This window comes from Ranitomeya variabilis, chromosome 6 (genome assembly GCF_051348905.1).
Source record: "Ranitomeya variabilis isolate aRanVar5 chromosome 6, aRanVar5.hap1, whole genome shotgun sequence".
Taxonomy (NCBI): domain Eukaryota; kingdom Metazoa; phylum Chordata; class Amphibia; order Anura; family Dendrobatidae; genus Ranitomeya; species Ranitomeya variabilis.
This window is the reverse complement of record NC_135237.1, coordinates 327348011-327374375: the sequence shown is the minus strand read 5'-3', so window position 1 is coordinate 327374375 and position 26365 is coordinate 327348011. Positions and strand designations below refer to the sequence as shown.

General features: G+C 42.6%; 1 protein-coding gene across 1 annotated transcript in view; it reads left to right on the top strand.

Annotated features, from left to right (window-relative positions):
• SLC22A23 (solute carrier family 22 member 23) overlaps positions 1-11263 on the top strand; it is a 130193-nt gene extending 118930 nt beyond the window's left edge. The window contains exons 8-10 of the mRNA XM_077269799.1: positions 1255-1287; positions 1418-1541; positions 8300-11263. Coding sequence (XP_077125914.1) covers positions 1255-1287; positions 1418-1541; positions 8300-8657 — 515 coding nt within the window. The 3' untranslated portion in view covers positions 8658-11263. The remainder of the gene's footprint in view (positions 1-1254; positions 1288-1417; positions 1542-8299) is intronic.
• Positions 11264-26365: the final 15102 nt, after the last annotated feature.

Here is a 26365-nt window from a genome sequence, read left to right as displayed (position 1 = left end):
ATGTGGTTAAAAAAAAATGTTCCTGTTCTGAGACATAATAAATATGTATCTATGTACTGACATATTTGCCATTTCTGACCATGCAGCAACATGGTCGCTACATACCCCATCTCCTGGCCAGGGAAGGAAGCCTAAGTGAATTTATTGACCACATAGCATGGGCTCGCAGCTGCCTCATTTTGTGAGCCCCTGCTGTGTTGTCAGTATATTCATTTATGCACTACTAATCCTAATGAGTTATTCCTATAATCAACATTTATGACATTTCCACACTTGCTCAGCTGTTTACATAAAGCCTATAGAAATTAACGAAGAAAGCCATTCACGTACATGGTCACCTCTTTATTTGTGACTGATACATCAGCTCGTGTGCCAGGAGCCATTCGCCCTATTTCTAGAAATGTCTGATTGAAGCTACACCCCCAACATAGTCTAGATTTACCATTAATGTGTAGTATTCATTGCTTCTTAGCCTTGAATTGGGAGTATTCAAAAATTGTATGCCTCCTTCACACATCAGCTGGTTTTTGTTTCTTTAGATTTTAAGAAAATGTTAATTAATATTAATCTTGATAAGTATTTATCAGATCTTCATCCTTTTTTTTATGGTCCATTTTTACTATTATTTTAACGTTGCCTGTGCAGCATGAGTATAGCGCTGGAACTTTGAAAATACCTGGATCCAGCCATTAAATTTTAACCAACAAAAAGTTGCGCAAACATGTTACTGCTTTTGGAGTTTTTACATTGGTCCCGGCCAACTCTGATATCTTTTTGAAAAGTGGGCAAAACTCAGAGGCATGGTCAAATGCACGCAACAGATTTATAATAATTTACACAACGAATTACGAAGCATTGTACGCAAGTCCCCGGCTGACGTACATTTCTGCATTATGTGCACCTTACTCCATCGCTCCTAAGACTGGCATTAGTCTTAATGAATCGGTGCCTTGGAATTTATTCAGAGACTGTAGATTTGTTGCAGAAATGTCCACGACTGTATAATCTATCACACGTGTGTGTATCTGCAGCATCAGCTTGGATTGCCGTGAACCCCATTTAGATAAATTGGACAGACCGTACAGATTAGCGAGCTTATACATAGATATGTTGGGGTCCATCACATTCATATTTCTGCGTTTACCCTGAAACAAATTACCTTTCTGTTTTGTATTGTGCAATGTACCTGGGGAAATGAGATAACGTTCATTTTCCTCTCTATTTCCTTTTCCCTCCTCTGCCGTTTGGGAATAGTGATTGGAAAATACGCGCAGCGTCCTGACATGGGTAAGATCTCATTCACTAGTCTTTATTTTGTAGTATATTATGTTGAAGACATGTTGGAAAGATTTGTACTAGTTGTCTTTAAATTGCCTTGAATATGTTAATTATGATGTTGTGTTTGATATATTTTAAGGTATGAGTGAAACGGTGAAGAATAAATTCTCAGTCATCTTCTCCATTATCGGGATGTTCTCCTCTCATGCAGTTGGCAGTTTAAGTGTGTTTTTCTGCGCCGAAATCACCCCCACCGTGATCAGGTACATACATTACTTCTACCTACGTTGCGATCGTGTCACTGCTGCTTCTGTTAGTCTTCACTCATCTCTGGGCATCCGGTTACTGAATTCTCCCATCTTTCTCTGATGCAAGACTCACTCTTATTATTATGCGTTACTTATATAGCGCTATCATATTCCGCAGCGCCTTACATAGAGTAGCATGTAAACATTTGGGCACCCCTGGTCAAAATTACTGTAATTGTGGACAGTTAAGCAAAAAAATTTCCCTAGGAATTTTTCTAAATCTTTTCAGGGAACAAAAAAAGCTTAAAAAACCCTCCTGGTATGAACAGTAAAGTGTATTTGCCATAGAACTGAATTAGAATAGTTTTTTTAAGCGGGATTTTGAAGAGTTTCCTCTCCAAAACGCCTAAAAAAAAAATTTAAAAAAAACCCCAAAACTCAGTGTGAACATACCCCAATGTCTATATTGGATTTTTTTAATAACTTGACAGCACGGACTGATGTTTGCTTCAGTTTTTGGGGATGAAGTCCTTAGGAGGGTATGTTTTCATGAGGTTTGTGAACGTGGATTTTTCTATCTGACAAAAATAATCCATGTAAACAAAGTAACAAAAAAATTAAAGTTTGGGGGATGTTTTTACTGTTTTTATGCAACAGCCAGACATGAGCCATTTTTTTTTCAAGCATACGTGGGAAATACTGCAATGTTTTTTCCATTAAAATCAATGATTGGCTTATTCAGGATATTTGAAGCAGGTTTTAATGTGAATTTTGGTGCAGAATCCCCTCAAGAATCCACAACAATAAACTAAAAGTTTATGTGCTCATGTCTTTTTCAGGTGGATTTTGCTGAGAAGCGCCCCATAAAGTGAACAGCATGCACAGCAATGTTAAAGCAACATTGCTGTGCGCATGTTCTGGAAACCCTGAAGTGGTAAAACATGCGACATGCTCTGAAACTGCCGATCCTCCATATGTAACACTATATGGTGAAAGAGATGATGGCAAAGCTGCCAGCGTTTTCCTGAAGCGGCCGCACCAGCGTCTAAGTGACACTGTGTGCACATACCCCAAGAGTATGTGCACACAGCGTATATGTTGAGTTTAAGTCTCTTCAGTAAACCACTTGTGGCATTTTTCTGGAAGCGTTGTCTTTGGCGTCTGTTTGGGCACTTTTTCACCATTTTTTTTTTTTTTTTCAACTGTATATGTAAAGTAGTTCAGCAACTTCCAAATGGAAGACCCCTAAAGAATGGACTAGTCACTTCTTTTATATACTTGATGGCTTTCAAAGCCCGGAGTGGGTAAAATAAGCTGAAAAGACTTAACATAAGCATTTGATATGGCAGTGCATATGTTAATTCTTTTTAGCATTTTTTTAGCACTTCTTCAGGGGATTTACGGTGGAAACCACCTGGAAAAGACACCGTGTGAATTTACCCTTAAAGGGAACCTGTCACCACGTTTTTGGAAGATGGGATAAAAATAGCGTTAAATAGGGGCAGAGGTGGGCGTTACATTAGTGTGTTTGTTATGCGTTTATTACCCACCTAAGTTGCCGAAATACCTTTGCAAAGTCTCCGTTTTCGCCTGTCAATCAGGCTGGTCTGGTCAAAAGGGCGTGTTGTCTTCCCCCAGATTTTGCGTAGTTTTCCGTTGGTGGCGTAGTGGTGTGCGCATGCCCAAGGTCCCGAATCCTCTGCCAGGGGATTTAAAAGAGCGCGCTGTTCGTTATTTCATTGGTGATCGGTGGGCGCGGCCATCTTCCTTTGGCCGCGCGTGCGCAGAAGCGGCGCTCTGCTGGCCGCGGCTTCAGGAAAATGGCCGCGGGATGCCGCGCGTGCGCAGATGGATATCGCGGCGGCCATTTTCCTGAAGCCGCGGCCAGCAGAGCGCCGCTTCTGCGCACGCGCGGCCAAAGGAAGATGGCCGCGCCCACCGATCACCAATGAAATAACGAACAGCGCGCTCTTTTAAATCCCCTGGCAGAGGATTCGGGACCTTGGGCATGCGCACACCACTACGCCACCAACGGAAAACTACGCAAAATCTGGGGGAAGACAACACGCCCTTTTGACCAGACCAGCCTGATTGACAGGCGAAAACGGAGACTTTGCAAAGGTATTTCGGCAACTTAGGTGGGTAATAAACGCATAACAAACACACTAATGTAACGCCCACCTCTGCCCCTATTTAACGCTATTTTTATCCCATCTTCCAAAAACGTGGTGACAGGTTCCCTTTAAGCATTCTGAGGCCAATTGTGTAGTTTTTTTTCTGACCCAAAATTCCTCAAGAATTGACATATGGCTCTTTTTTTCCATGCTAAAAAAATCTGAGGGGAAATAACAGCTCCATGTGCAATAAGGCTGGTTTTCCATTAAAATTAAGTGTATTTGACACTTTTCTTGATGAGGGTTTGTGATCAGAATCCACACTGTGTGAACATATACATTACGGTAAAGCTTATAGAAAGCCATCTCTACTACGGCATCGTCTGTCTGCTCTCACCGGAGTTCATTGACCTGATTTTACTCTTGAGATTGAACTGCTGCGCACATTCACAGCTGCTGTGTGAGTAATGCTATCTGTCTTTCTGCAGTCATTGTGGGAGAACGTGGATAAGTAGGGTTAATGTAATCCACATTGCAAAACTGTGTGAAAGGTTGTGCTCTTATGTGCACCCTAGTAAGGGTTTATTAGAAAGGAAGCCACCGACACCCGCATGTAGGGCTGATCACTGCTTACTTTGCTATTCTACTTCCACTAAATTGACCAGATCATCTTGAACTGAGCTACAGAGACAGATCTGTATTATTGGGCATAGGAGATGACTGAATGCGGAGAATGCAACCTACAGATTCACTGCCGAACAAGGGAAATCATTGAAGCAAGCCTTGTTTACTAGGCTTCTGATTACTGCTTTTCCCGTTAGCACTGATTTGCTGTAGGTGTTCATGGAAAACAAGGCAAGGGAAGCCGTTGTCGCCCGGCACGACATGCTACCAAGAACTTGATTTCCTGCACATAATAGATCCCATTGGTCACAGCCAATTATTTGAGTTGCCTAGCTGTAGTCTACCCATTGGAGATCTACAGAGCACAGGGGGCATGGAGAGTGAGGTTGTACACGCAATGGGCTAACGGTAATACAATAGGCTCTTCAGAGAAGGAGAGGAACTCTAGTGCCACATACTTGGATCGTAAAAGCGAATATCAACCCCTTTTAAAGGACATTGCAACAGGGCTTAGGATAATAAGCAGACACATGTTTTAGGGTGTTTTGCTCTTCATCAGCGCAAAACAGGAAAACTGGTTTGGCTGGGTGAGCGGCCTCTAACAGGGGAGTTAGTGGTTAGATTTTAGGGTAGATCACAAACTATTTTAAAAGGAAAAAAAAAACAGAACTAAAAATTTCCAGCATATATTGTTTCCTGCATTCTCATAAGAAAAAAATCAATGGTTTCTTCAACTGTTGAATAATATTCTATACTGAGAGTTGTCCTTTTAAACATATCTATGAGTCCTAGTTGGTGGACCTGTGGTCTCCATTATAGGACTGCCATCGTGTGCTTGATTTGGCCTTAGCGCCGCTAGTTTAGATGGTGCCAAATCTTGCATGGATTTCCTCTGGTCACTGAGTTTAAGAATATCCTGACACGTTATCGGCTGCCCATTAGAGATGGAGCTTTGTCTACAATGTCATAACGTATGGCACTTGATAGGCGGGCCAGTCGGAAAACACAATGGCCATCATTTATCAGTATTAAATTTTAATAGTTTTATTTACTTTTATTTATTCTCATATTAAGATATTTTGTAAGGGGAAATTGTATTTGTTTTTACTTTTTAATGTTTTCTCCTCTGGTAATTTCTCATTTAAAGGGTGACCAGGGCTGCCATGTTGTTGGCCAGTCTTTAGGATAGGTTCTCGTTATCAGATCATTAGGGATTGACATTGAGGTAGCACTGTTGTTGTGCCACGCTGGGGTCCTGTTTGAAGTCTATATGTTTTCATGGTTTGTGTGGGTTTCCTACCACACTCTAAAAACATGCTGATTGGTTGTTTTCCGCCAAAAGAGAATGTCCCCTTTTTAGTCCTCACCTTCCTCGGGTCCAGCACGGAGTGTCCACCGCTGCTCCCAGTGTCTGGCATGGGCTCTTGCGCCAACAGCATGGCAGCCAATCGGTGAGCTCAGCAGCTTTGGGTGGGGGAGTGATTTGTTGTGGTTTTTCTTCCTGAAATGGGACAATACCTTTACATTGAACTCATGGAGCTGAATGTAATTTGATTGATGGCTCATTGCCAGTCATTTTAGAACTCTCCTTAAGTAAGTGGCGCAATGCCTATGCTGGGACGTGATCAGATGGCACCTTGCTCTGCTATCCGGAAAAGCCATTTTATTTCCTCATACACATACATAAAGCCCATTTATCTGCGCGCTATGTGCAACTCGACAAACCAGAAAATGCTGTGTACCCAGGATGTGGGTGCATCTGTAGCTGGCGGGCCGGATGACATTGCCACGTCCACCGGGTGCAGGGCCAAAGTGGATAAATGTGTTCTCTGTCGGGCTCTTCTTGGCACAGCATTAATGAGAATTACGCTCTAATAGAAGCCTTGTACCAATAAGTGAATGAACCCGTGGATTTACCACTATTGAAGCTTTCCTCGCACTTGGCTGTTGGCCATTATAACCCAGCGCTCTCGGGCTCTAATCTTCGTACACTTTTTGAACATATGGATTGTGGCCGATGTAATAACTGGAATAGCATTGCTGTGAGGTTAATGATAAATTTCACATATTCTGCCCATTGTTGCATCACTTTACCATCCTGTCTGGTTCTGATAACTCCCTGAATGATTCTTCTTGTCTGGTAAATATTCCCACCGAGGGGGTATCTTAGTCCCTGACGTTAATTAGCTGCAGCACTTAAGAATAAGGAAATCTTGTTTCTTCTTTACTACCCCCTCTTTATAGAAATAATGTAGAAAAATATTATAGAAATAAATTACAGCATACCCATCTATTATATGTCCAGTAACTGTTCCATTTCCCATGCACTGCAGCATACCGTTCACTTGAGTGAGAGACTCCTCTTTATTGGCCTTCTGACAGCACTATAGGCGCTGGACTTTTATTTCCCTCACTTCTCAACATGCATTTCTTTAAGCAGTTACATAGAAGAGAGTAATCAAGTGGCTGGTACTATAGAGTGATTTATAAGATCTAGTTATTTGTGGTTGTTGGTTATTCTTATTACTTGGATGTGATGCATTTTTTCCACCGCACTTTACGAAAGTTATTTAAAAAAAATGCGTTGCTTTTTCTACAGTATTCAAAATTGTTATAAAACCACATCACAGTTCACTGGATATTTTTTTGCATGATAAACTGCACTTTTATCACCATGTTGAATATCATGGCAAAAAACATGTATTTTGCAGTGCCTTTTGAAAAATGCAATTTGTGACTGTAGTCTAAGCTTCTTACTTTAGTGGGCACTTTATACTGTCAACACACCGTTTTTCCTTTACCAAGGACCCCACTACAGGTTTATCAAACAAGGGCAGTATTAGGCTATGTGCCCATGTTGCGTTTAAGCATTTTTGCTGCAATTTTCCACGGTGGAAACGCTTAAACGCTTACAAACCGCATCCCATTCATTTCTAATGCATTCCGCAATTGATGTGTGCATGCTGCATTTTTTTTCTGTGACGGAAACGCATCGCGGAAAAAAATGCAGCATGTTCATTATTTTTGTGGAATCGCGGTAATTCCGCACCCATAGACATGCATTAGAAATCCGCTTGAAAAACGCATGGAAAGTTAAAACGCGTCTAAATCCGCAAGCGTTTTTCCTGCAAGGGTATGCAGAATTGAAGCAGAAAATTGGGGCAGCACGGTGGCGCAGTGGTTAGCACAGCAGCCCTGCAGCGCTGGAGTCCTTGGTTCAAACCCCACCAAGGACAACATCTGCCAGGAGTTTGTATGTTTTCCCCGTGTTTGCGTGGGTTTCCTCCGGGTACTCCGGTTTCCTCCCACATTCCAAAGACATACTGATAGGGAATTTAGATTGTGAGCCCCATCGGGGACAGCGACCTGTAAAGCGCTGCGGAATATGTTAGCGCTATATAAAAATAAAGATTATCGTGAGCACATAGTCTTAAGCTCGCTTCTCACCAGTACAAGGGCTGGACCCGCTAGAGTCATTTCGACTGGCGCATAAGAAACCAGTAAGTCTTTGTCAGTCATTGCCTGCCCTCTAGTGGCCACAAGGAAACAACAAAAACAACTTATTTCTTACCTAACCCTGTATTTGTACGATTATTTCTGGTACTAAGCCATGCTCATCCATAATATGTGACGGCATTCACTGATGCTAATTCAGATGTTTAAAGTTGTCTTTTATTGTAGTTGTACCCAGACTTTGAGCCGAAGCCGGCTTGGATGGTTTTTGCAGCTTCTTCTAGTGATAACACACTAGCAGACCCATTGCAGAATGGCTAAAACCAGAGCCTGACACACCCCACTGACTTATAATGATATCCATTGGGTTTTTTTGAAATTTTCTGGGAGTCTGACAATAGACGCACATCCTACAATGCACACTGGTTAGATTTAACCGTTAGAACATATATTCACACATAATAATTATTGACAACATGGCAATGTAACGCGACCTATAATTTGTTTTACCGTGTGTTTTGTTGTTCCCATATGGATTATTATACATTGGTAGCTAATTATATTTTGTTTTGTTTTTTTTAGGGGTGGAGGCCTGGGTTTGGTCTTGGCTAGTGCCGGTTTTGGGATGCTAACTGCCCCCATCATGGAGCTTCACAATCAGAAGGGGTACTTCCTCCACCATGTCATCTTTGCCTGCTGTACTTTGATTTGCATAATTTGCATTCTTCTACTGCCTGAAAGTAAGAACCAAAGCCTCCCGGAAAACATCCCTCACGGAGAGCATTATACCCGCCAGCCTCTCCTACCTCACAAGAAAGGAGAGCAACCACTCTTGTTAACAAACTCTGAACTCAAGGATTACTCTGGCCTTCATGATTCAGTAGCCATGGGGGATGGTGTATCGGAAAACACCACGGTCAATGGTATCAAATCAACATAGCCGGATAACTGTCACGAAGAAACATCTCATGTATTTATTTTTTCCCCTTTGCACAGGTCGTACAGACCAACCTTGGGATTTTCTGGTATAGGGGCATCCTCCCACACAGCTGCTAAGTCTGCTTAGACCCCTTCAACCATATGGGAAAACATCAAAAGGAAATTCAGCCTCTAACACTCTAGGATATCAAGAAATGCTTTTGGTCTTGAGCAGTGATTTGATCCTAAAATTGGCTTCCTCCGACATCTGATACTTCATTTCCAGTTGGTCATTCGTAGGAAGACCTACATTCACAGACAAAAGTGAAACGAATGACTGATTTCTATTTATTTGACATAGTAATTCTCATTCTCTATTCCATATCCTTGCTTTACATTTACAACTGCCCAAGTAACAAAACTTTGGTTCCTGGGTGAGAAACTGAGATGGTGCAAAGGAGGAACCTGGCAACACAACAGTAGTGGGAGGCTTCTGCTCATCAGTAGGACACTTCTCCACACATGCCTAAGTGACCATGAAAGGGATGACTGAGCTAATGGACTCCGCATTCTAATACGTTTCTATTTTTTTTTTTTTTTTGCTAGAATACTTGAGCAATACAGGAAAGTTGGGAAATCGAGAAATACCACTACCTTGAAAGACTGGTTAGCTGCCATTCATTATAATTTGCAGCTACTACTGAGCGTACCTTATGGTTACCCCTCAGGTTTTACGTCTTGCATTGAAGACATTTGGGAAAAGGCTTTTAAAGATGTGAAGTCAAATATGTGCCAAATTCTGCCGAATACTCTTCCCTCCTGTATGAACAGAACCTTGGCTACTAAGGGCAGAGTTATTTCCCCATCGAGAGAGTTAATGCCTTTGTGATGTATAGCAATTTTGATGACCGGTCAGACCGCGTGTGCTGGTCAGTAGGAGATTGCTAATTCCTCGCAATACCATTGTAGAAATCATTAGACCTTACACTAGAAGCAAGTAACACCTTACATTGGTTCCGAGCAAGAAACCCTAATTTATGATGGTTGGTTAAGGTCTATATCTGGGATAAATGGCCCCTGATTCTTTTCTGATCCTCTGCTTTTACTCAGTGGCCAACTTGAGAAGTCTCCTTGACTAGTAAGACTTTCTAAAACCATTCAGAAAGGAATTTTTTTAATATAGAATGGGTGTGAATGTGTAGAAATCATGACAACTCTATGGCTGGGCAGATACAGGACAATACACAGGCAGGGCATAGCTAATCTCTAGCTCGGTGCAGGTCTTCTATACACAGGTCAAGATCTAATCGGCCCCTGTAAGTTCTAGTAATGGGTGATCCAGGCCTGGAAATGTTAGCTCTTCGAACACTTTGCTTAAGGATTGGCCTTCACAAGGGTCTCTCGTTATAGGACCTGCCGACAAAGGTGTATTCATTGTAACTGTTACATTAGTGCTTTCTAGTTGAATACTGTTAATCATAATGTGAACTATGCTGTAGCTGTTGGTTTATTTTTAGATGCATCATCAGGAAAGAAAACAAAAAATAATGATGGCCGATTTAGTTTTGTGATCTTGAGGGAGGGAAGATGGGGTTTGTACAGATGCAAAATCAATGTTCGTATTTTAATAAATGTTGCTAAATGTTGTGAAGCCAAAATCACGGGTCACCAAATTGGAAGAAGTGCCATTAAACGAACTGTGAGTGTTGATCACTTTACTCTCGGGATGACTTAGAGCGCACTGCATCCCCTCTAAAACAGACGGGGATATGATGCACCTTAAAATTAAAAAAAAAATAATAGTAAAACAAAAAAAAGTAATGTGTTCTGAAGTGTAACGTGAGTGTTTTGGAGGAAATTTAGCCTATTTTATTCCTGGTGTCTAACACCGATCCTTCACATTTCTGTTCCTTTATAAAAGTAATAACTTTTAGTGTCTTCTTTGTACAGTATCTTGAAGCAATCATCCATGAATTGGTGACATTACTGTAGACTTGTCAAACCACTACTGCGAATCCTGGTGTCATCACCATTATTTTAGGAGTGAAAGCAATAGGTTTTACAGGTCACTCATACCAAGCAAAGGTTTTATTTGTCTTTTTATCATTAATGTTACAACTGGCCATTAATACTAATAATGATGAGGTGATCCATGAGAAAATGGGTAGAATTGACAGATCCTTCTAGAACGAAGCTATGGCTGACTGATTAATAATGTTTGAAATTAGGCAAACTGCTTTTGATGGATCATGCGTTCCCGATGAGCTATAAAATAGAAATTAGCCGTAAAACTATTTTGGGTAAAGTTACATGAAATTTGTTTCTACACCATCAGCATTTCTCCTGCCACAGGCATTTGTGAAACTTGTCCTTTTTTTTATGTTTTCTGTACGAGACAAGGACTATGATATTTTTGGTCTTGGATTACTTTTAATACATACATGTTTTAGTACATACCTGTTCCGTTTCATCTTCAGGAGTAGTTTGGTGGTACACATCCATAGCACAAGCTTTCAAAATTGAGTACTGTAACATGTCTTAAAAACTAAATGTGTGCATGTCACCTGGTTGTATCTGCGCAAAAACTATTTGTACTGTATGTGTACAGAAATAAAAACCTAAAAACAACTCCGCTGCTTGTTCCTGAATTATGGATGGTGCTGAATTCTAACTGTATGCATAAAGTGTGTATTCTCATATTGATTGACTTCTACATCTTAGGCTATGTGCGCAAATCAACTTCAAAAAGTCAGAGCTCTTCAAAAACAATTTCCACTCCAAAAATTTATTATAACTGTTCATATTCTCTTAATGGACTTTGCAGTGAAACAAAAATACTGCTCATAATGACACACAAGGAGAGACCTAGCTAAGCGGGCAGAGAGCATCTGGTGAGGACCTCTTTTGGACTAGTTATCATACCTTCTTCTTCTGAACATGCACAGTTATCTTTTTATTGAGCTTGTAAGCACTGACCTGGAGTTGGCTGGAGCTCAATGTTATCTTCTAATGCCAACCAGCTTTCAGGGCAGTGCTTACAAGCTAATTAGCAGCGGTGATCAGATTCCTAGGCAACAAAATTGTTACAAGAATGGGTGCAAATTTTAATAAGGCTTTGTTCACACATTGTGTTTTGTTATGCAGATTTTCAGCTGCGCTTCACAGTACTAGCAAAAGCTATGAGATTTCAGAAATCTCATGCACACATTTAATTGGAAAACTGCTGCTTTTTGCAAACTGCACCAAGTCCCTTCTTTCAGCGTTTTTGCACCTTTTTTTTGGTGTTTTATTTTAACCCATAAAAAGCCATGAGTGAGTACAAAAACGCAACAAAAATTGCAGGTTTTGCTGTGTTTTTGGTCCAAAAATCTAAAGAAGTTGTATCATGCTTTTTTTTTTTTTTTTTTGGGGGGGGGGGAGGGGGGGGACTAAACTTTATCAGCATGATAAAAAAGAAATGCAGCAACAGCTGATTTTTGTGAGCAGCTTCTTTCCTGCCAATAGAGTAGGTTTTGCCTGCAGAAAAAAATGCAACGTGTGGACATAGCCATTCAGGATTTGCTGCAGGCTTCACGTTGTGTATTTATGCAGCGTCAAAGCCGCTGAGGCCAGATGTTACAGCATAGTGGATGGGATTCCTAGACATCCCATGTCCATTGTGCGTCTATGTGCACCTGCGGAAACGGATATGCGTTGCGTCTTACAGATCCACAGCATGTCAATTTCTTTTGTGGGTACACATGCGGATTTCCCCCATAGACTTGCATTAATGAGGAAAATCCGCCTGTAAAAAAACAAAAAAAAAACATAATTGTGTGTCCGCTAATTTGCATAATAGGTGGGGAAATGGTGCGGACACTTCAAAACCGCAGCAGATCCTGAACGTGGGAACGTACCCTAAAGCCGTAATTTGTACTAACAAGCACTATTTAACATCACCTCTATAAAGGTGGAAATATTTTTTTCAGAGAATATTCCCATCTTCATAGATTGGTATTGGTGGATAGTGCATGTAAAAACCAGCACTTTTATCATTTACTAATTATTAAAATTTGCAGCTGTTTTGAGACATTTACACACGTTTTTAGCTAGTTGTCTAGGAGACTGACCACCACTGTATATATCAGCAGGTGCCACACATGATTATTGCTTACCTGCTCTTGAGCTTGTAAACACGGCTTCGTCAGTTTCAGTGCAGTGCTTACAAGCTATAGACTGCAGTGATAGTCACTTTTGTTCTCACAAAAGTGCTTGTTCTTACAAGGGCTATTACACAAAACTTATCTATATAAAATAGTAATAACCCTTTAAGTACTGAGGAGCAATTAGACGAGCAAGTGCAAAGACCCCCAATATCTGTTGATCAGATTGCAAGTAGTCCCTGATTTTTAGGGGTGATGAACCTTGTTTAGAATCCGTTACTCTTGGCTTTGAAACAAGACCAAGGTCCTACCTCTAGCTGCAATCTAGCCTGCACTAGAACCTTTAGTAACAAGGATGTATCTGATATAATATTGGCTGCTTAAGTGGCTCCTTGCAAGATTTCCTAAGATATCATTAAAAATATATATAACAAAAGCTACTCATTGTATCCTAGAAGATGATCCTATGCAGAGCTCCCACCAGGAATTTCAGGGTCCTATACTAGCAAAATTTTCGGGCAGCCTTGAGACTTCTCGAACCTACTACAGTCCAACCGCCCACTCTTGCATAAACTCCACTTCCGCACCACGTCCTCAGCAATAACATATTAACAAAAGCTGATGGCTGTGTATCTGATATGGCGTTCCATGGGTAGTGTTATGTCCAAAAGATTTAAGCCACCACCACTACAAGGTAGACTCTCTTGGCAGAGCCCTGCTCTAACCTATTAAACATTTCTTAAACTATTCAATACTATCTTTAGGTATACTTTTCATTAAGGGAATGTCTCACATACATTGTTTTTTAAAATGATCAATAATACCCCATATACAAGGGACAAATACTGTCATACCATGGCCGGACCACATGTTACCACAACATTGTTGCTGAATACTACAATACTGATCATTAAAAACCAATACTAATATTACTTGTCTTTCACTAGGGGGACTTGTCAGGGTTTCACAAAAACACTGAACTTTAGGAAGGCAAAGTTTGACCAGCTTTAGCGGTGCCCTTAATCTGGTTGACTGGGATAATGTCCTCAGAAATAAGAATACAGATAATAAATGGGAAATGTTTAACAACATCCTAAATGGGCATTGTAAGCGGTTTATACTGTTAATTCTGTCACACTAGGGTGCGACCTGTCCTAATTGTCTGCTGCCAAATTGGATGTGAGGTTTTACGGCCGGAGAAATCAGGACACAAATGCAAGCAATTGTCTCTCAAGATTCCTGATCTTTATTGGTCGGACCGCTCTTTTTATAAGAGAAATCGGGCGGTCTCAGCATATTACATCATAGGTCTTTCCAACTTAATAATTATCACAAGTCATTTTGATTGATTATATTGTTTGTTGATTACTCTGTACCGTTATCACCCTAATGACCTGTTCTAGGTCAGTTTATTGGGAATTGATCTCCCTACGTACAGGTGTATTTACTCTTGATAAGACTAGGGGAATTACAAAGTCCATCTAGACATTGGCATATCTTGGCACATACTGGGATGGAATAATAAACAGAATTAAGTCTTATAAGGGTATGTGCACACGTCGCAGATTAGGCTTAGGAATTTCTGGTGCGGATTCTGTCTCTCCTGGCAGAAAACGCACCTGCGTTTTTTTTGTGCGGTTCCGCAGCATTTTTTTGTGTGCGTTTTTGCTGTGGTTTTCTTGCGGATTTGCTGCAGTTTTTACCCCTGCGGTTTTCTATAATGGAGTGGGTACAAAAACGCTGCAGATTCACAAAAAAGAAGTGACATGCTACTTCTTTTAAACCGCAGCGTTTCCGCAGCGGATTTTCCGCCAAGTGTGCACAGCATTTTTTTTCTCATTGATTTACATTGTACTGTAAATCAATTGCGGATCTGCAGCATTTCTGCACCTCAAAAAACACTGCGGATCCGCAGAGAATCCGCAACGTGTTCACATACCCTTACAGTGAATCAGAAAACCTTAAAGTGACATGAATCTAATATTAAGCAAAGCGTCCATATAAGTTTGATTTCAGTATATCTTCATATGCCGTACATTCTCTCCTTAACAATACCTTGTGGGAATAAAAGGACAAGAAATAGGAAAAACCCAATGTGGCTAAACAAAGAAGAGGGGCAATTAACAGTAAAAAGAAAATATTTAAACTACTAAAGCAGGATGGCACCGTTGAGGCTCTAAAAAAAAAACTATAGGGAGAAAAATACTTTAACTAATTTAACTATATCAATAGTATTATTATTTATATAGCACCATTAATTCCATGGTGCTGTACGTGAGAGGGGTTATGTACAGAGTTATAGATATCGTTTACAGTAAACAAATTTACAATGACAGACTGGTACAGAGGGGAGAAGACCCTGTCCTTGTGGACTTACATTCTACGGGATATTGGGGAAGAGACAGAAGGTCGAGGGTGCGGCAGCTCTGGTGGTGGTTGGTGAGGCGGCAGCTCGGGTGGTGGTGCTGCGGCAGAATGGTTATTGCAGGCTGTAGGCTTTCCTGAAGAGATGGGTTTTCAGGTTCCATCTGAAGGATCCGAGGGTGGTGGATAATCGGACTTGTTGAGGCGTGGAATGCCAGAAGATGGGGGATATTCGGGAGAAATCTTGGAGGCAGTTGTGTGAGGAACGAATAAGTGTGGAGGAGAGTAGGAGGTCTTGGGAGGATCGAAGATTATGTGAGGGAAGATTTTGTGAGATTAGTTCAGAGATATAGGGAGGGGACAGGTTGTGGATGGCTTTGTAGATCAGTGTTAGTGGTTTGAACTGGATTCGTTGGGGAATTGGGACAGTGAGGGATTTGCAGAAGGGAGAAACAAGGGAGTAGCGAGGAGAGAGGTGGATTAGCCAGGCAGTAGAGTTGAGAACAGACTGGAGTGGTGCAAGAGAGTTAGCGGGGAGGCCACAGAGGAGGGTGTTGCAGTAATCGAGGTGGGAGATGATGAAGTCATGCGCAGGAGTTTTAGTAGATTGTGGGCTGAGGAAGGGATGGATTCTGGCAATATTTTTGATTTGGAGGTGGCAAGAGTTTTGGACGTGCGGTTTGAAGGACAGGGCAGAGTTGAGTTACCCCAAGGTAGCAGATTTCAGGTGCGGGAGAGAGCATGATGCTGTTTACATTAATAGATAGATCAGGTAGGGGGGGGATACACGAGATGGGGGAAAGATGATGAGTTTGGTTTAATCTACACTTGAGTTTTAGGAAGCGAGAGGTGAAGAAGAAGGATATGGCTGATAGACACTTCGGGATTCTGGATAGTAGAGAGGTGACATCTGGGCCAGGGAGGTAGATTTTATTATTATTTATTTATATAGCACCATTAATTCCATGGTGCTGTACATGAGAAGGGGTTACATCAAAATACAAATATCACTTACAGTAAACAAAACTAACAATAACAGACTGATACAGAGGGAAGAGGACCCTGCCCTTGCGGGCTTACATTCTACAGGATTATAGGGAAGGAGACAGTAGGTTGAGGGTTGCAGTAGCTCCGATGGTGTTGAGGTGGCCGTGTGGTCATTACAGGTTGTAAGTTTCTTTGAAGAGGTGGGTTTTCAGGTTTCTTTTGAAGGATCCAAATGTGCTGGATAACCGGACATGTTGGGGCACAGAATTCCAGAGGATATTCGGGAGAAGTCTTGGAGGCGTTTGGGTGAGGAGCGGATAAGCGTGGAGGAGAGGAGGTCTTGGGAGAACCAGAGATTGTGAGGGAAGATATTGAGAGATTAGTTTGGAAATATACAGAGGAGAAAGGTTATGGATGGCTTTGTAGGTCAGTGTTAGTAGTTTAAACTGGATACGCTGGGAAATTGGGAGCCAGTGAAGGGATTTGCAAAGAGGGGAAGCAGGAGTGTAGCGAGGAGAGATTAGTTAGTCAGGCAGCAGAGTTAAGGACGGACTGGAGGGGTGCTAGAGTGTTAGGAGGTAGGCCACAGAGGAGGATGTTGCAGTAGTCGAGGCGGGAGATGATTAGGGCATGCACAAGCATTTTGGTAGAGTGAGGGTTGAGGAAAGGGCGGATTCTGGAAATATTTTTGAGCTGGAGTTGACTGGAGGTGGCGATAGTTTGGATGTAAGATTTGAAGAACAGAGCAGAATCAAGGGTTACTCCGAGGCATCGGATTTTGGGGACAGGGGAAAGTGTGATTTCATTTATTTTGATAGATCAGGTAGGGAAGATATGCGAGATGGAGGAAAGATAATTAGTTCAGATTTGTCCACATTGAGCTTGAGGAAGTGAGAGGAGAAGGAGGATATGGCTGATACACTCTGGGATTCTGGAGAGCAGAGAGGTGACATCTGGGCCAGAGAGGTAGATTTGAGTGTCATCAGCATATAGATGGTACTGGAAGCCATAGGACCTTATGAGTTGTTCCAGGTCGAGTGTATAGATTGAGAAGAGTAATGGCCCAAGTTCAGAGCCTTGAGGGACACCAACAGAGAGGGGGCGAGATGAAGTAGTATGGGAGTAGGAAATGCTAAATGTGCGGTTGGTAAGGTATGAGGAGATCCAAGATAGGGCGAGGTCTTTGACCCCAAAGGAAGAGAGGATCTGTAGTATGAGGCAGTGATCAACTGTGTCGAAGGCAGAGGACAGGTCTAGAAAGATGAGTATAGAGAATTGTCTGTTCGCTTTGGCTGAAAGTTATTAGTGATTTTGGTCAGGGCAGTCTCGGTGGAATGGTGGGGATGGAAGCCAGATTGTAGGCTGTCGAAGAGAGAGTTAGATGCATGTGAGAGGAAAGTTCAGCATGGACGTGCTGCTCAAGGAGTTTGGATGCAAATGGGAGCAAAGATATGGTGCGATAGCTGGACATAGCGCTTGGGTCAAGTGATGGCTTTTTGAGGATAGGTGTGATTGTGGCATTTTTGAAAGCAGTGGGGAAGGTACCAGAAATTAGGGATAGGTGGAAGAGATGGGTTAGGAATGGGATTAGTGTGGTGGTGAGGTTGGAGAGGAGGTGGGATGGGGTCAAGTGCACAAGTGGTGAGGTGTGATTTGGAGAGAAGATGAGCAAGCTCCCTTTCAGTGATTTTGGAGAGGGAAGTTATAGGGTTTGGGCATTGGTCTGGTATACAAAGGGGTTGTGGTGGTTTGACGACAAAGATTTGCCTTGTTTGGTCGATCTTATTTTTGAAGTGCGTGGCAAAGTCCTCTGCAACGATTAGGGAACTCGGAGGGGGCAGTGGTGGGCCGAGGAGGGAGTTAAGTGTTGAATAACTGTTTGGGGTTGTGGGATAAGGAAGATACGAGGGTTGTGAAGTAGGCCTGTTTAGCAGAGGTGAGAGCTGATTTGAATGCGAGTGTTGCTTGTTTGAGTGCAGTGAAATCATCTTGCGAATGTGTTTTCTTTCAACGCCATTCTGCAATTCTGGATACTTGCCGAAGCTTTTTAGTGATGTTAATGTGCCAGGGTTGTCTATTGGTTCGTCGCACTCTGCTATGCATGACAGGGGTGACCATGTCAATAGCTGATGCAAGAGTGGCATTGTAGAAAGCAGTGTCTGTGTCGTGGAGTGAGGATATGGATGTTAGTGGTAGGATAGAGTCAGAGTGTGTGGGAGTCTAGGTGTGCGAGGTTCCTGCGTGGGTACACGTTGCTGGACATGGGTGACGGGTGAGGAGGACAGGGATGAGAAAGTGAGTAGATGGTGGTCAGATAGAGGGAGAGGGGAGGTTGTGAAGTTAGATAGGGAGCAGAAACTGGTGAAGACAAGGTCTAATGTGTGTCCAAAAATGAACCATACGGCGCTGCTTGGTTGCTCCAGGTGAATAAGCAGCAAATATATGGACGAAATCACTCCCAATCGTCCCAGAAATGGTTAATCAAAGAAAACAATATGTGATATTTGCACTAAGTTCACCTATATGAAGCCATAAATAGTTAAAATAGTTAAAATACTGGGAAATGTCATAAAACAAGGTTCCCCATACAGGACTGTGATATTAAGGTAAATACATCTTGTTAATCAAAGAAAAGGAGATCTGTGTCCTAGTGCTGACATGCAGAAAGGTCCTTCACTAATGCGCTGAAAGGTTGGTATCTGAAGCCTTCTCTGAATCTCTGTTCCAAAAATATCCAATATGTTGCAGAGCAAAATAGTAGTATAGGAGACCCTGTCCCGGCCGGTGACTAGCGTACTCTCCCAGAGCTTGGTAACTGCCGTGCACAGGCAGTGGCGGCCGCGTGTATAGAGCTGAAGCCGACAAGGTGCAGGACCTTGTGTGACGTCACAGTCACGTGATATGTACACGTGACCAGCTGCAAAGCTGCGGAGCTACGAGTAGCACACAAGACCAACTAATCCTACGCGTTTCAGAGTCACTGACTCCTTCATCAGGGATGGTGCTGTGTGCAAGATGTGTGCTTTATATAGCGTGCCGCCTTTTTTTTTTTTTTGTCCATTTAAAATTTGCTCATTGGATAAAAGCAAACAGTTCTTCTATCTCCGTATTTAGACCGTGGGGTGCCAAAGTATTCAGTTCAAATATGTACCTCATTTCTTCTCTTGACATTTGGTGAATAAAGTTGCCACCCCTCCAGTCTTTTTTCACTATTTTCAGTCCAGTGACTAAGATGTCCTCAAGTGAACCCCCGTGATATTTGGCAAAGTGTTGAGATAAAGGGTGTTCTGAGAATTTTTTACTAATGTTGCACAAATGTTCTCTAATCCTTACCTTCATAGGGCGAATAGTACGACCTATGTATAATTTCTTGCAAGGGCACATGATGCTGTAGATAACTCCTTTAGTGGAGCAGGTGATGAAATCTTTAATATTAATTACTGTTGACTGATTGGAGATGGAGATTTGTTTTTTTGTGCCTAATTTCTTACATGATAAGCATTTTTTGCATGGGAAGAAGCCATTGGGGCGTTTTGATAAAAATTGATGATTTTTTTCTTCTTTCTCCAGAGGTCTACATATCGTTGGGGCAATTAGATTCCCCAAATTTTTTGCCCTTTTGAAAACGAATTTTGGACGCACTGGTAGTAACTCCCCAATTATCTTATCCTCTTTGAGTATGTTCCAATGTTTATTTACAATCTTGTTCAGCAGTCCACTTTTAGAATTATATTCCAATTATAATGCAATATAATTCTAAAAGTGGACTGCTGAACAAGATTGAGTATGTTCCAATGTTTATTTACAATCTTGTTCAGCAGTCCACTTTTTAGAATTATATTGCATTATAATTGGAATATAATTCTAAAAGTGGACTGCTGAACAAGATTGTAAATAAACATTGGAACATACTCAAAGAGGATAAGATAATTGGGGAGTTACTACCAGTGCGTCCAAAATTCGTTTTCAAAAGGGCAAAAAATTTGGGGAATCTAATTGCCCCAACGATATGTAGACCTCTGGAGAAAGAAGAAAAAAATCATCAATTTTTATCAAAACGCCCCAATGGCTTCTTCCCATGCAAAAAATGCTTATCATGTAAGAAATTAGGCACAAAAAAAACAAATCTCCATCTCCAATCAGTCAACAGTAATTAATATTAAAGATGTCATCACCTGCTCCACTAAAGGAGTTATCTACAGCATCATGTGCCCTTGCAAGAAATTATACATAGGTTGTACTATTCGCCCTATGAAGGTAAGGATTAGAGAACATTTGTGCAACATTAGTAAAAAATTCTCAGAACACCCTTTATCTCAACACTTTGCCAAATATCACGGGGGTTCACTTGAGGACATCTTGGTCACTGGACTGAAAATAGTGAAAAAAGATTGGAGGGGTGGCAACTTTATTCACCAAATGTCAAGAGAAGAAATGAGGTACATATTTGAACTGAATACTTTGGCACCCCACGGTCTAAATACGGAGATAGAACTCTTTTCTTTTATCCAATGAGCAAATTTTAAATGGACAAAAAAAAAAAAAGGCGGCACGCTATATAAAGCACACATCTTGCACACAGCACTGTTATGATTGAACTGGTGGTTAGGAGCACTAGAAATGACCAGATGAGCAAACTAGTAATACAGGACGAGCTCTGGGAAGTGGGAGCTCTGCTGACCGCAACCCCTAATCCTATCACAACAACTAAAAATAGCCGTGGAGCGTTCCTGACTCTGCCTAGACGCCTCTTCACAGCCTAAGAGCTAACTACCCCTAAAGATAGAAAATACAGCCTACCTTGCCTCAGAGAAATTCCCCAAAGAAATAGGCAGCCCCCCACATATATTGACTGAGTTAAGATGGAAGTCACAAACACAGGAATGAAATAGGTTTCAGCAAACGAGGCCAGACTTAACTAAATAGACTGAGGATAGAAAAGGTATCTTTGCGGTCAGCATAAAAAACTAACAAAAAACCACGCAGAGTGTGCAAAAGAGAGCACCGCACCGACTCACGGCGCGGTGGTGCCACTCTGCATCCCAGAGCTTCCAGCTAACAAGACAAAATCATAATAGCAAGCTGGACAAAAACACAATGGTAACAAATAAGCTAGCAGGGACTTAGCTTTTGCTGAAGTAGACAGGTCATCTGAAAGATCCAAGAAAACTGATCCAGTACTAGGACATTGACAGCTGGCATCAGGTAACGATCTGACTGGAGTTAAATAGAGCAGCCAGCCAAGGCCTAAACGAGATCAGCTGGAGAAGGAACCTCAGAACCAGCAGCTCCACTCACAGCCACCAGAGGGAGTCCATGGACAGAACTCGCCGAAGTACCATTCATAACCACAGGAGGGAGTTCGAGAACAGAATTCACAACAGTACCCCCCCCTTGAGGAGGGGTCACCGAACCCTCACCAGAGCCTCCAGGCCGATCCAGACGAGCCAAATGAAAGGCACGAACAAGATCGGCAACATGAACATCAGAGGCAACCACCCAGGAATTATCCTCCTGACCATAACCTTTCCACTTGACTAGGTACTGAAGTTTCCGTCTCGAAACACGAGAATCCAAAATCTTCTCCACCACATGCTCCAACTCCCCCTCAACCAACACCGGGGCAGGAGGATCAACGGAGGGAACCATAGGAGCCACATATCTCCGCAATAACGACCTATGGAACACATTATGGATGGCGAAAGAAGCAGGAAGGTCCAAACGAAATGACACAGGATTAAGAATTTCAGAAATCTTATAAGGACCAATGAAACGAGGCTTAAACTTAGGAGACGAAACCTTCATAGGAACATAACGAGACTACAACCAAACCAAATCCCCAACACGAAGTCGGGGACCAACACAGCGACGGCGGTTAGCGAAACGTTGAGCCTTCTCCTGGGACAATGTCAAATTGTCCACTATGTGAGTCCAAATTTGCTGCAACCTGTCCACCACAGAATCCACACCAGGACAGTCCGAAGGCTCAACCTGCCCTGAAGAAAAACGAGGGTGGAAACCAGAATTACAGAAAAAGGGCGAAACCAAAGTGGCCGAGCTGGCCCGATTATTAAGGGCGAACTCAGCCAAAGGCAAGAAGGACACCCAATCATCCTGATCAGCAGAAACAAAGCATCTCAGATATGTTTCCAAAGTCTGATTGGTTCGTTCGGTATGGCCATTTGTCTGAGGATGGAAAGCTGAAGAAAAAGACAAATCAATGCCCATCTTAGCACAAAAAGACCGCCAAAATCTTGAAACAAACTGGGAACCTCTGTCCGACACGATGTTCTCCGGAATGCCATGTAAACGAACCACATGCTGGAAAAACAATGGAACCAAATCAGAGGAGGAAAGCAATTTAGGCAAAGGTACCAAATGGACCATCTTAGAGAAGCGATCACAAACCACCCAGATAACTGACATCCTCTGAGAGACAGGGAGATCTGAAATAAAATCCATGGAAATATGCGTCCAGGGCCTCTTCGGGACCGGCAAGGGCAAAAGCAACCCACTGGCTCGAGAACAGCAGGGCTTAGCCCGAGCACAAGTCCCACAGGACTGCACAAAAGAACGCACATCTCGTGACAAGGAAGGCTGTTGTGGATTCTGTTTTTGGGCTCCCTCTGGTGGTTACAGCTGGTACTGGGTGACTTTGGTGGGTTGCGGTCTCTGGTTTCCACCTGTCCATCAGAGGCTGGGTGTTTCCTATTTAACCTGGCTTTCCTGTCATTCCCTTGCCGGCTATCAATGTATCAGTGTGTCTCTGTTACCTTTGCTACCTGCTCCTAGGCCTTCAAGACAAGCTAAGTCTGGATTTCCCTGTTTCATGTTTGCTTTCATGTTTTTAGTCCAGCTTGCAGATATGTAATTCTCTGCTGCTGGTTGCTCTAGTGGGCTGAAATTACCACTCATGTACCATGAGTTGGCACATGAGTTCAAGTAATTTCAGGATGGTATTTTGAAGGGTTTTAAGCTGACCGCGCAGTTCACCTTTTGTATCCTCTATCTAGCTTAAGCGGGCCTCATTTTGCTGAATCTGTTTTCATAACTACGTTTGTGCCTTCCTCTCATTTCACCGTCATTATATGTGGGGGGCTGCTATTTCTGTGGGAATATTGCTCTGGAGGCAAGATAGGTCTGTGATTCTTCTGATAGGGGTAGCTAGATCTCCGGCTGGCGCGAGACGTCTAGAGTCCCCCCAGGAACGTTCCCCGGCTGCTGTTAGTTGAGTGTTGAGGTTCAGGATCGCGGTCAGCTCAGGTTCCATCACCCTAGAGCTCGTCCTGTTTTTGCCCGTGTTATGTGTTTAATTCCCTGCCATTGGGAACATGACAGTATAGCCGGCCCACAAAGTGTTAATTGTTTGGGCTGAAGCAGGAGAAAAAGAAGTGTTGAAGGGAAATTTTTTTTTTTTTTCCCTCAGAGTTTTGCTGCCTAGCCCTTCATTGCTGTCTAGCTGCTTCTTACCTCCTCTTAACCCTTGAATGGCTCTGACCTTAGCTGTTTAACATGGATGTCCAGAGTTTGGCTTCCAGCCTGAATAATCTTGCTGCAAAAGTTCAAAACATACAGGATTTTGTTGTTCACACTCCTATGTCTGAACCTAGAATTCCTATTCCAGAGTTTTTTTCTGGAGATAGATCTACCTTCCTGAATTTCAGGAACAATTGCAAATTGTTTCTTTCTTTGAAATCTCGCTCCTCTGGAGACCCTGCTCAGCAGGTCAAGATTGTAATATCTTTCCTGCGGGGCGACCCTCAGAATTGGGCATTTGCATTGGCACCAGGGGATCCTGCATTGCTCAGTGTGGATGCGTTTTTTCTGGCACTGGGATTGCTCTATGAGGAACCTAACCTGGAGATTCAGGCTGAAAAGGCTTTATTAGCCCTCTCTCAGGGGCATGATGAAGCGGAAGTATATTGTCAAAAATTTCGGAAATGGTCGGTGCTTACTCAGTGGAATGAGTGCGCCCTGGCTGCAAACTTCAGAGATGGTCTTTCTGAGGCCATTAAGGATATTATGGTGGGGTTCCCTGCGCCTACAGGTCTGAATGAGTCTATGGCTATGGCCATTCAGATTGATCGGCGTTTACGGGAGCGCAAACCTGTGCACCAGTTGGCGGTGTCTTCTGAACAGGCACCTGAGACTATGCAGTGTGGTAGAATTCAGTCCAGAAGTGAACGGCAAAATTATAGGCGGAAAAATGGATTGTGTTTTTATTGTGGTGATTCAGCTCATGTTATATCAGCATGCTCTAAACGCACAAAAAAGGTTGATAAATCTTTTGCCATTAGTACTCTGCAGTCTAAGTTCATTTTGTCTGTAACTCTGATTTGTTCACTGTCATCCATTTCCGTCGATGCCTATGTGGATTCGGGCGCTGCCCTGAGTCTTATGGATTGGTCATTTGCCAAACGCTGCGGTTTTAGTCTGGAGCCTCTGGAAGTTCCTATTCCTTTGAAGGGAATTGACTCTACACCATTGGCTATGAATCAACCGCAGTACTGGACACAAGTGACCATGCGCATGACTCCCGTTCATCAGGAGGTGATTTGCTTCCTTGTACTGTATAATTTACATGATGTACTAGTGCTTGGTCTGCCATGGTTACAAACTCATAATCCAGTCCTGGATTGGAAAACAATGTCTGTGTTAAGCTGGGGATGTCAGGGGGTTCATGATGATGCACCTCTGATTTCAATCGCTTCATCTACTCCTTCTGAGGTCCCTGCGTTTTTGTCTGACTGTCGGGATGTTTTTGAGGAGCCTAAGCTCAATTCGCTCCCTCCTCATAGGGATTGTGACTGTGCTATAGAATTAATTCCTGGCAGTAAGTTCCCTAAGGGTCGTTTATTTAATCTGTCAGTGCCAGAGCATACTGCTATGCGGAATTATATTAAGGAGTCCTTGGAAAAGGGACATATTCGTCCATCTTCGTCCCCTCTGGGAGCAGGTTTTTTTTTCGTGGCAAAAAAAGATGGTTCCCTGAGGCCTTGTATAGATTATCGCCTTCTGAATAAGATTACAGTCAAATATCAGTATCCATTGCCATTATTGACTGATTTGTTTGCTCGCATTAAGGGGGCTAGGTGGTTCACTAAGATAGATCTTCGCGGTGCGTATAATCTTGTGCGGATAAAGCAGGGTGATGAGTGGAAAACCGCATTTAATACGCCTGAGGGCCATTTTGAGTATTTGGTAATGCCTTTTGGACTTTCTAATGCTCCTTCAGTCTTTCAGTCCTTTATGCACAATATTTTCCGTGAATATCTGGATAAGTTTATGATTGTGTATTTGGATGATATTTTGGTGTTTTCTGATGACTGGGAGTCTCATGTTCTACAGGTCAGGAAGGTGTTTCAAGTCCTGCGGGCCAATTCTCTGTTTGTGAAGGGCTCAAAATGTCTCTTCGGAGTCCAGAAGATTTCTTTTTTGGGGTACATTTTTTCTCCTTCTACTATTGAGATGGATCCCGTCAAGGTTCAGGCGATTTGTGACTGGACACAACCTACATCTGTTAAGAGTCTTCAGAAGTTCTTGGGTTTTGCTAATTTTTATCGTCGGTTCATTACTAATTTTTCCAGTGTTGTTAAACCTTTGACTGATTTGACTAAAAAGGGTGCTGATGTTGCTAATTGGTCTCCTACGGCTGTGGGGGCCTTTCAGGAACTTAAGCGCCGGTTTTCTTCTGCTCCTGTGTTATGTCAACCAGATGTTTCACTTCCTTTTCAGGTTGAGGTTGATGCTTCCGAGATTGGAGCGGGGGCGGTTTTGTCACAGAGAAGTTCCGATGGCTCGGTGATGAAGCCATGTGCGTTCTTTTCTAGAAAATTCTCGCCCGCCGAGCGCAATTATGATGTGGGTAATCGGGAGCTTTTGGCCATGAAGTGGGCATTTGAGGAGTGGCGTCATTGGCTTGAGGGTGCTAGACATCGTGTGGTGGTCTTGACTGATCACAAAAATCTGATTTACCTTGAGTCTGCCAGGCGTCTGAATCCTAGACAGGCTCGTTGGTCGTTGTTTTTTTCTCGTTTCAATTTTGTGGTTTCATACCTGCCAGGTTCAAAGAATGTGAAGGCAGATGCTCTTTCCAGGAGTTTTGTGCCTGACTCTCCTGGAGACTCTGGGCCTACTGGTATCCTTAGGGATGGGGTAATATTGTCCGCCGTCTCCCCAGACTTGCGACGTGCATTGCAGGAGTTTCAGGCGGATAAACCTGATCGTTGTCCACCAG